Source organism: Zonotrichia albicollis, chromosome 6 (genome assembly GCF_047830755.1).
Source record: "Zonotrichia albicollis isolate bZonAlb1 chromosome 6, bZonAlb1.hap1, whole genome shotgun sequence".
Taxonomy (NCBI): domain Eukaryota; kingdom Metazoa; phylum Chordata; class Aves; order Passeriformes; family Passerellidae; genus Zonotrichia; species Zonotrichia albicollis.
Genome location: NC_133824.1, coordinates 47534995 through 47546308, shown reverse-complemented (window position 1 = coordinate 47546308; position 11314 = coordinate 47534995). Strand labels below are relative to the sequence as shown.

Genomic DNA, 11314 nt, shown 5'->3' with positions numbered 1-11314 from the left:
AGGGGCTCCCCAGGTCCTTGTAGTAAGGTGTTACAGGTGAGGGCCAGTGGATGCAGCTTGGATCCTCTTCCCAGTGGAACTGCCAAGTGTAGCCTCTTCTTTAACAGTTGCTGTTTGATGTAAGCAGGGATAATAATGGTAATTTCTAATCTTCTGGTTTCTGGGGTGATATTAACAGGGCTGTGAGGTGACAGGGACATAAGTCTGGGGGAAAAAAAGGCTGTTTAAACTAATTACCCAGATGTCCACATACCAGACAAGGGTACCAAGCTCATTTCCAGATGTCCATATGCAGGTGAGGATTAATCTACCTATGCAATCTCCTTTCCCCTTATCCTTGATAATTTTAAACCCAAAACCTGATTTCACTCGTGTTTAACAAGGGTCTTACAAAGGCACCATAATGTTATTGCTAGTGCTCCAGAATTTTCTGTGAAGCCACACAATTCCTGCCAGGAACCATTTCCAGCCTCAGGAAAAAATCCTTCATATGTTTAGGTGAACCTGCATGCAGCGACAGCCACAGTGGCCAGTGGGACAGGTGATGCTTGTCGCTGAGGCTCAGAGGGGAGAAAAAGAATATTGCAGGAAATTAAAGCCTTCCAAGTAATGATTTTGTACAGGATTGTTGTTTCCAGGAGGGAATTTGCTTGGAAGCAGAACGGAAAGGGTATGTCTAGAGTGTTCCTTTGACTAAAAATAGCAGGTGCTCAATTTCTCACCAGCAAACAGACTCAATTCCCACGACTGTATTGTGCATTTCTGAGCTGTCGTATGCTGCGTTGGGGCACAGCTGCCCCAGGTACCAGGGCACGGTGGGCTCTCCAGAGGTGCTGTTTCAGAGCTGTCTTTGCTGCATCTGAATGCAGGATGCAAGAAACCCTGTAAATGATCTGTGTTATTGTGGGCTCAATCAAGACTGCCTTCTCAATTAACTGTCTCCATGTTCTAGACAATGGGCAATCAGCATTTAACTGTGAGCAGAAACCATTCCCAACACTCAAGTGTTAACGTTGGAAAGCAGGAGTGAGCATTTTGCTGTGGGAATGGAAGGAGTTGCCTTTTCCTTCCTTCCCAGGAGTATCACAGATAATTTCTGTTCCCATCCTGCCTCAGTTCCTGCTTGATTTTCGTGGGAAGCATGGCTCCTTCTCGAAGAGCTGCACACTGTGGCCACCAGCTCCTCATCCTCTATGGCACTGCAGTGCTACCTCCTGGGCCTGCTCAGCTCTGTATTAAGAGGAATAACTTTCCCAGGAAACAGCCAGGAAGTAACACTCACCACCTGCCACTGACTGTGGGAGCCCTGTCACCTCCCTCCATGGGAGACTGAGGACTGATGCCCCTCAGGAGCTGGGGCTGCTGGCAAACCCACAAGGGCACTTCTGAGAGACGCCCCTGAGAGATGGAAAACCAGCTCCTGCTGCCTTGGAACACATGGAATGCAACCTAACAGGCCTTTAAGAGGCAAAGTGCAAGGAATAGGTTTGTCAGAAACCTCTAGTCTTTTCCATGGAGTTCACCTTTGAGTCTTTTCCATGGAGTTCACCTTTGAGTCTTTTCCATGGCAATTTTCTCTGTTTTTAAGTTTCCTGTAAGTCAGGACAGAATTTTCTGTTTGACAGCGTGTGTAATGTTGGGTTGGGTCACTCTGTGGTTCAGGTGGCCCTGCCTGGAGCAGGAGCTGAACAGCCATCCTCATCCACCATGACCAAACTGGAGCAAACAAGAGCCAGGACAAGTGACCCTCACAGGGACTGTGACCCCTCAACCAGAGCAAACAACAGTGACCCTTCATGGGGGTTGTGACCCCTAATGGGGGCTATGCCTGAAGCCAAGAACAAACCCAACCAAACAACCAGAGGCTTGTGCACCTGTCAAGACTCCTCTGAAATCTCCAACCACAAATAAAGGTTTAACTTAATTAACAAATAAAGGATTTAATTAACTATTAAAATAGTAGATTAATAATTAAAATTATTTTGTTGCAGTGAACAAAGCCACTAACTCCCTAATGGTCAGCACATCTCTAATTTGCAGCTCCTACAGGGCACAGACAGGACAGCCCCATATCCACCTTTGCTCACCTTGGGCTTGATCCCATCTGATTCTGGCCAGCTGGATGCTATGAGTGACATTCCAGGCACGCTGTGGAATGAAGCTGTGGAGAAAACACCTCCCAGGTAGACAGGGAGCACAGACACACATGCAGCTGTTGGTGCACTCACCTGAGCAGTTACCTGTACCACAAAGTGCTGCCCAGGGAATGAAGGGGAACCACTGGGCACACCTGTGCTTTCAGCGCATTTTATTTAACATGTTATTTTTCAACTATATTTAAGAGGAGAAGTCCAATGTGTTCCAGATTTGCCCAGCACAGAGGGAACACGGGAAACCCAAAAATCCTTTCAATGCCAAACTAAGAACTTGTACCGACTTTGTCAAGGCAATTAAATAAACCAACCAAAGGTTTGTTTGTCTTCTCTAATGAGAGGTAGGGAGGCCCCAGTAGGAGGAAGCACAGGCAGATCTCCTTGCAGCACCTGCTTCAGATCCATCTCAAGAGAGATGAGGAGACTGCTGTAATCCACATGGTGGAGGATCCAGTCAGGCAAAGGCAAAGCCTCCCAAAGCCAGTCGGGGCTGGGACAGAAGGGAGAGGGTTCCAGATGAGGTTTTCACAGTCTCTGTATTATCCAAAGCTTTGGAAGGGGATTGGGAATAGACAAGTGCTGTCACAGTATCAAAAAATCAATGAAAAATGAGTCTGCTAGTGAGAAGAATGCTGTTGGCACAGGACAGACCGTTCCCGCCGGTCGCCGATCCAGCCGGCCCCGCGTGTCCATGAACGGCTGCGGAGGTAGCGCCCTCACACGGCGACCTTCTCCATCACATTGTCCGGGACGTGCACCTCGCCCCCTTGCACCGTCACCGTGGCTGACTGGCCGCAGATGTGCTGGTGGTCCTTCCAGTCCTGCCAGGGGAGAGCAGAGGGAAAGGCTGTGAGCAGAAGAGGCCCTTGGAGAAGGGCCCTCCCTGTGTGAGAAGCACTCTCTCTCCACAAACCAGACCAATGATGGAGGACAAAGGAGCCATGCACTGGATCAGTGTAAGAGGTGGAATCAGACTAAGCAGAATGCTGCCATCTCCACACAAACCACAATCCAGGATTATCAGTGTCAGTCAGATGGAAAATTTACTAGAACTGAGTCAGAACCCTGACTTAAAGCCTCTCCTCTCCTGAAAGGAAGCTCTCAACACTGAGTGCTCCTGAGGGACAGCGCTGTGCTGGATCTTAGCTCAGCTAGGACAGGAACAGATTTCTTTTGGAACTGACTGAATTCAGAACAGCTGACTCTGCCTGAACCTGAACCTGGCCACCCAGCAGAGCTGTAATGGCTACACTGAACCATCCTTCTCTCCAAGCAAGGGCCAAGGGTCACTGTAAGGAACTGGTGTGAAACATCACACACAGCAGCTTCCTCCACTGTACTTCACACTGTTCCCATCTCCCAAGCTCACAACTGTAGAGTCTGTCCCACTGTACCACCTGCAGCACCACAAATAATGGAAAGGAGAACTATGTCCTCAGTGCCATGGCAGGAGCAGCAGGGAAGGAAGGAAGCAGCATGAAGGGGCTGTAAAAGTGCTCCCATCTCCCCACAGATCCCAGTGAGGTGTCCATGCTTCATTTCTAGTGTTACTTGGATTTTTTGGGTCACCTTTGGGAAGGTGTGTGCAAACCTGGGGACCTTCTCTACCCTTTTAGCCCTGTCCTGCCTTGCAGACCTGCCCCATCACTACAGCCTTGTTGGTGATCCCACTGGCAGGGTGGGTTTGGAGTGCTTAACCCACGCAAGGCTCTGCTCTGCCTGCCTGGCTCTGCTGTCCGTTCCTCCCTCAGTCCTGACACCCATCAGGTGACAGCCCAAGCAGCCTGGCTGTCCCCAGGGTCACACAGCCCTCCCCAGGGAGCTGAGCCCCAAGTCCCAAGCAGGCTGATACCTTCCGCTGGCAGAACGTGGAGCAGTAGTTGACTTTGTGGCATCCTGTGCACTCGTTGGTGGCCTCCCGCCCGCAGTTGACGCAGGATTGCTGTGGGAAGGGATGGAGAGGGACAAGTCACACAGAGAAAAACCAGGGGCATCACCAAGCTGCAACAACAGTGCGGTGATGGCTGGAATGCCAGAGCAGTGGGAAAGCTCCCATTTCCCAAAATAGCCTCAGCACACAACCCACAACAAAGAGGCCCAGTGGCCTCTGGATACACCCTCAGAGACCCACTCTCCTTCCTCTTTTAGCAGGAAATGAAATTTCATTTGGAAAATGAAATGTACCTGTTTTTCTTTCTGTCGGCAGGAAGCCCTCCCAGAACTGTGTGTGGACACTGAGTGGTCATGGAAATCCACCCCAACCAGCCCAGGGAAACCTCCCTCCAGATAGGTCTGGTATCCATCAGTCAGGTGACTACAGGAGTCGGGTGTATCCCACCCAGACATGTCAGGCTGTGCACAGGCTGTTGACACACAAGCTCTGAGGTTATCCCAAATTTAAAGGTTTAAAGGCAGATTTCATTGGTGGTTTTGTTGGGTTTATAATCCTGTGTATATCTAAGAGAAGGTCTAAGGAAGGACAACAGACTAAGAATACAGATGGGACCCTTCAGGTATTTCCCCCTAGTTTTAGGGAGGAAAAAGGCATCTGCTCCTAGGGGATATGTTCCTTGGTCCTTTCCCAATCATGACTACATAAGAAGTGTACAAAGTTGGAAACAGGAGTCAAATTAAGAAGGCTCTAACAGAAACCAGGATTTAAATCCAGAAGTAAGGTGAGATAGGATACACAGGTGAAAAATCACACCTGCTTTTTAAGTGATGTTTTTGTGTCTATCGCTTTAATCTTATTTTGGTGACATCAATTAACATAACCTGTATATTTAGGTGGAAACATCATTGAACTACCACCAAAATAAGCACTTCACAGAGCATTCCACTTCCAGTTCATTAAATCCCTGACAAATCATTAGCACGTCAGCAGCAGTGACAAGAAGTGTTGCTGGGCTGTGAAAGTATTGTGGGCTCATCAGTTCCTCCAGGCTTCTTCTGTCACTGAGCAAAACCACCCCAGAAATCAGGACTCTGATTAACACCCTCTTTCACACCTTTCCATGTACCTGCAGTAAACAGTTGGTGACACTGAACTGTGTTTGTGCTTCTGATGTGCAGCTGTGGGTTTGGGACACCAAAAATGGCCTAAAGCTGTGATTTGGGACTTGCAAAGCCTGCCCTGAGGGGAGACTTGACTGGGGCTATTTGTAACTGGAAAATGTGGAAAATACACAGGGCATGGTTGTACCTGCAGATATGAAAGAGAACTGAGCAACACAGCTCTAAGGGCTTCAGTCATGGGTCCAGAGCTGACTCCCATTCCAAATACCAGAGGAAATTGTGGAATTATGAAAACCAGCTCACAGGACAGAAAAGAAGCAAATTGTCTTCTTGTCACAGCTCTGTGACAGCCACCCACCAGAGCTGCAGCACCACCACTCAGAGGTGAGGGAGACTGATGAACCTGGCCAGGTGAAGGAGCATAGAAATCTGGAATGCTTTGGAAAGGGGAGACACTGCTTGGAGCACTGGCCAAGGGAAGGAAGGGCTCAGATCCTTTGCCAGAAGGCCAGACACAGAGCACAGGATTCCACAGCTCTGAGTCTTTAAATGGAATAAGACAAAGACCAAAAGGCTCTTCACAACATGAGACATCCCCAGCCTACCTTGATGATGATTTCTGTCTTCCCATCCACATCCTCTGTTTGTTGGAATAACTGGCTCTGGTATTGCTGCAAGGAGAACACAGCAGACATGTCATTTCCCAGCCAGAGCACGGTGTGAGGGGTTGGAAGGGTGCTGGGATGGAGGGTCCCCATGCTGAGCTGTGCCTGCCCAGCCCCACACTGCAGCTGCAAGAGGACAGGGTGGCCCCTCACTCCTCACTTCTAGGAGAGGGACACTGTCACCTGATGTGGAGACAGGGCAAGGAGCCCGTGAGAGAACAGCCTGAGGTGACAAACTTCCAGCTCAGTACAGCATTTCCTCCAAGCCCAGCTCCCCACTCCACCCAGCCACACATCTGCCCTTAAACTGGGGGGTTTAACTGCAACTCCCCCACACATGGGAACTAGAAAATCAGCACAGGAAACACGAGGAAAACACCAAGGTAACAGGGCCAAGTGGCACATTCCAGGGCCAAATTTTGGGTCAGCTCCAGTGATCCTAATTCACAAAAGTACAGCCCACCAAAAAGGATTAGGGGGAAAAAAAGCTGAACAAAATTAAAACACCTTAGACTTTAGGAGCAGCACTAACCATAATCATTACTCCTCCTTGAAACAGAAGAGTGAGAGGGCTGTAGAACAAGCTGTGACTCCATCAGTCCTCTGGAGGTGATCAGAGCCCACTTTGGCTGCCTGGCAGAATCACTTCACACCAACTCAAGCCCAGCCAGATGCTGCTGTACCTGCTGCAGCAGCAACACACTCAGCAATGAGGGACAGAAGTCCCAAACCAATGGCATCCAAACCCAATCCCAAATTAATTATGTGCTAACCCTGGCTTAAATGTATTTGGAACAGTTAAAAAGTCCAAAAAAGCTGAATCCCTTCCTCCAGGCCAAGCAGGTTCATCCAGGAGTTGACTCAACACATAAGGAGATTAAAGGCTTAATTTACAAGTATATGACCTGAGAGCACAGTATTTATTCTCCTGTGAAACCACAACCTTCAAAACCTTGATATTACTGTTACAGAAATTAAATTAAAAAACTCTAGGCAGATGGAGGTGGAGGCAGAGAAGCCTCTTGCTGTGGCCTGCCAGGGGTGTGATTTGGTTTTGCCCTATTTGACAAGGTGATTCCAGCCATGCACAAACCATGGAGAAGGAAAAGGTGTGATAAGAGAGAGGAACAAGCCAGACACATTGAGATCTCTCACAGAAACAGCCCTACAAAATGCAGAATCTCCAATTCCCAAGAGTATCACTGCTAGTTTGGAATACACAAGCCACTGTTTGCTGACCAGAGACTATTTCTTAACTGTCCAACCCTTTTTAGATTAATTTCATATTCTCCAGCCCTGAATTGGTTTAATCTTAAAAAGCATTCAGATGCCCCAGCTGTTTGCTGATTTAATTTTCCACCTTGCTTTCAAACAGGCAGGGCTCCAGAAGCATCTCTGCTTTGCAGAGGGCTATTCCAATTAAAACATTTGTGGGATTTCAACACTCATTCTCTTCAACTTATACAGAAAATACAATTAATGCATTTCTTGAATCTCTTTATTATTCCCCAGCAATTCTGGCACAGAATTTAGTGAGTATGTGTAATGTCCCCATCCTAAAGTTTATCTGATATAAACATTGGATTAATGCACACTCAGAAAAATTACATTGCCCAAGCACACCAACATGTCAGTCCTGCCTTTAATCTCTTCATTTTGGGCCTGATCTGCAAATGTCAAATATCTATTGCAAGAGACACTGAGTCTTTGTTACTCCACTCACCCTAAATTCCCAGATGTCTTTCCCTTACCAAAAAATGCAGTAAAACCAAATGGAGATATTAACCAGGGGATCAGATACTCAACCACAACCTAATAACTAATGATACTCCAGAACTGTTTCTTAACAGCCACATGGAATTCAGCCAGAGCAGTTGTATTTAACTAATCCCACACAAAATGCTGCAATTCAGAAAAACCTTATAAATCCATATTTCCATTTTTTGCAATATCATGAGGCATTTTGGAAGTTCATATAAACATGGAGCTGGAGGGCTCCTGGTTTGCTTTTCTTTTGGGATATCATTCCCCAGGACTTCTAAGTAACACAAATGTAACCTTACTCAGAGGCTCCTAACACTTTGCAAACTTGCACATGAGCTCTCTGGGAAGGAACTGTTATTTTCAACTGAGGCACAGTGAGGCCAAGGACTTACCCAGGGACATCAAAATGACTTGTGGGAAAGATGGAAACAAAATTTGAAGGAGATCCTCTGTCTTGAAATTTGCTCAACAAACCATGACCCTTGAACAAATTTACAGAAATTAAGAAGTACAAAGAAAGCAACCGAGTGCATGCCAGAACTGCCAAAATACTAAATTATGTGCTAAAAAACTTCCCTGCTGGTGCAGCCTTTATCTACAGCATTGGAAACAGTTCTTTCAGAAGGGATAAGGATGTTCCCAGCCCCTGACACAGGGCTGAGATGGTACAAGGAGGGAGGCAGAGTGCAAACCTCTGACATCAGACACACTTCCCACAACCACCGACACTGCCGAGCACAGCTCCTGCTGTTTAAAGCTAAGGCAACCTAACTGCTGCTCTATGGGAGCAGGATAGCTCATTTGTGCTATTTAATGACTCAAAAGCTCATTAAATAATAAATACAATACTGAAACACACTATAGTGAGTGGTGTGTAACATACAACGAAGCACCTAAGTTTGTGTATCCAGTTGGGAACCAGCCTGTTTCTATCAGATCACTCCAATACTGCTCTGTACTAAGTCACTCTTCCAGGCAGAGCTGAGTCTGCAGCTCTGTTATCATCTCATCTGCAGCCCAGCCTCCCTGCAGCTCTGACACAAGCACACCACCAGGAAAGGCTCCCCCTGTTTGCTCACCCTTCAAGTTCTATCAGTGGAATGAACGAAGTGGTAATTAAGCACCAATTTCCTTTGTAAAAAATGCCCTACCTGAAGGGCATGAAGGCCTCTCTGTCTGCCTCTCATATACTTTAACTGCCCAAAAAGCCATGGGACCACACACATACTCAGAGTGGGAAACTGAGTTACAAACCACTCGGAAACTGGGAAAGGCCCTTTGACCAACACAAAAGCAGAGAGCCAGTTCTTTGACCTTTAGTGTAATTGCTTCCCTGTATCCAGGAACACAGAGTTTTGTCCATATATGGAATTCACAAGCAGGAATTCATTCAGAGATAGGTACTTGTGGTGCTTGTGATACTGCCTGGATGGTTCCAGCAGCCAGCACAGCTTAGAATTGTCTGGATGATAAAAAATATCAGCATGAGTATTGTGGTTTCACCACAGTGCACAAGTGTGGAGGTCCCCATTACACACAGACAATGGTGAGACAAAGTGGTGTAACTGGGCATGCAGCAGTTCCTGGGAAAGGGGTTTCCTCTCGAAATCATGTGCTCATCCTTTCCATATCAAGCCAGCTTTAATCCATACACAGGAGGGATTCTAACTCCCATTCCCAGGACAAGAAGTAACTAGAAGAACATCAAAGAGAGCTGGTTTTGGATCAGAGGGTGTGGAGAAGGGACTGAATAACCATTCCAGAAACCACTGTGAGGATAAACAGAAGGGAAGATGCACATAGACTGGAAAAAAAGCAGACTGAAGCTAAACAAAAGCAGATGTTTATCACTCAACTGTGCCAAAGCTTCCAATATTTCAGTGTCCCACTCTGTGCAGCTTTCCAGCAGTAGCCAGCCCAAACCTGGGCAGCAGCACCGGCACCTGTTCTGCAGGAGGGAGGCAGGGAAGGATTAGACTCCCAACATAGCACACACCTGCACATCAAAGATGCACCGTATGGGAGAGTTTAGCATGGCAAAGAATACCAAAGAGGCTGCAAGGACTGTCCTAGGGGTCCTCAGCTTCCAGCAAAGTCTTCCCACACCTCTCTTCCAGGCCTGTTGCTGCACACTCATGCCTATGGATTCAGTGGAAAACTGATGTTAGCACAATGCTGATGGCACCAGCAGGAAAGTGGTGTTTGGGAAGGGAGTTCAGCAGCAACTGATGGTTCCAACACTGCCCCCCACCTCTCTCTCCCTAGTTCACACCAGCTGTGGATCTGTGGCAAAAGGAGAGCACCTTCAGGATTAAGCTATATTTGGGTGCATGCAAGAGCTGGTGGTCAGAAGGATCCAAGATCCCTACCATGCATCAGTTACACAGAAGAAGAGCAAGGAGAAGAGGGCAGTCCTTGTGGATAATCCCTGTCCACAAGAGAGAGAAGATGGGAACCAGTCAGGGCTCCTGTGTGGCCAGGCAGCCTGCCAGTCCTACCACCAGGACTCGTGTGAGTCAGCTCTGCTTGCACAGTTCTCAGTAAAACACCTCTAAACTTTACTGCATATCTTCCTGAGAGGGATCAATCTGATTTTTATTTATGGTTTGACGTATGCTACACACAGGGTGAAGAATTCCTGTAAGTTATACATGTCGGTACATGTACTGGTAACCGTGTTCCTGCGAGGGCTCTGCCTGGCAGCCAATCAGGGCCGAAAAAACCTCCACGATGACCCTGTCAGCGACCCGCCCCACCCGCCGGTACGGCAAAGGTTCGGATTCCCATGAACAATATCGGTACAATCGGGCTGTGGAAGGAGCCTTAGCACATAAAGGTGGTTAACTGTGACAAAATGGTGAGTCCTTTTGCTTTGGGTTTCTTGGAGGCATCAGGAGCTCGCTGGGAGAATCACCTTGGCCCTTCTTCCCCCCCACCCTCACCTTTTCCTCCCTGTGGTCCTGCTTCCCTGCCCCTACCTCTTTGCCCTGCTTCTGCCAACCAGATGACCTTGTGCTCCGCTGCCTCCCCCACAGCCCGCTGCCTCCACCGCGCTCCCCGGGTGCAGCTGCAGCCGCCTGCACCGAGCCGCGGCCGCCGCGGTGTTTGTGCGCTGCCCGCCCCGCCATCCCCCACAGCACTCAGCCCGGGAACACCAGCCCGGCGTCACCGCCGCGCCCAGACAAGCCCGCAGCGGCCGCCTGCAGCCACTACGAGCCCGCAGCCGCCGCCGCTCACAGGAGCCGCGCAGGGCAGCTCGCTGCCGCCGCCGGGACACGCTGCCGCTGCTGCTGCTGCTGCTGCTGCCTCGAGAAGACTGCGCCCGAGCACTGACAAAAGCCGCGGGGTCTCGCCGCGCCTGGCAACACGCACGCTCCGCCTCTGAGCTGGCGCTGACAGAGCACCGGCGTGCTTGCGGTAACGCTGTCCCTTCTTCTGTTTCTTTCTCCGTCTCTCTTTTCTCCTCTCTGCTCTCTTTTCTATCCCCCTTCAGTAGGACGCGCACCCTTCTTTATATTCAAATATTGCTGCATTTGTGCTTTATTTTTATCTGAGAAACCTTCTTTATATTCAAATATTGCCGCATTTGTGCTTTATTTTTATCTGAGAAACCTATCCAAAAGAATCCTCCCCGACTCCCTCTTTTACCTTGGGACAGAACACTTCCCCATAAACTCTGTGTTAAGCTGTTCCACATATCCTATTGAAAGCCCAGCT

General features: G+C 48.5%; 1 protein-coding gene across 4 annotated transcripts in view; it reads right to left on the bottom strand.

Moving 5' to 3' along the window:
• Nucleotides 1-1168: 1168 nt before the first annotated feature.
• The window catches only part of DEAF1 (DEAF1 transcription factor), a 22002-nt gene continuing 11856 nt past the window's right edge, over nucleotides 1169-11314 (bottom strand). For all 4 annotated transcript variants that reach the window (XM_074543524.1, XM_074543522.1, XM_014273333.3 and 1 more), the window contains 3 exons: nucleotides 5774-5839; nucleotides 4006-4095; nucleotides 1169-2974 (listed from right to left, as the gene is read on the bottom strand). In XM_074543524.1, coding sequence (XP_074399625.1) covers nucleotides 2870-2974; nucleotides 4006-4095; nucleotides 5774-5839 — 261 coding nt within the window. In that variant the 3' untranslated portion in view covers nucleotides 1169-2869. The remainder of the gene's footprint in view (nucleotides 2975-4005; nucleotides 4096-5773; nucleotides 5840-11314) is intronic.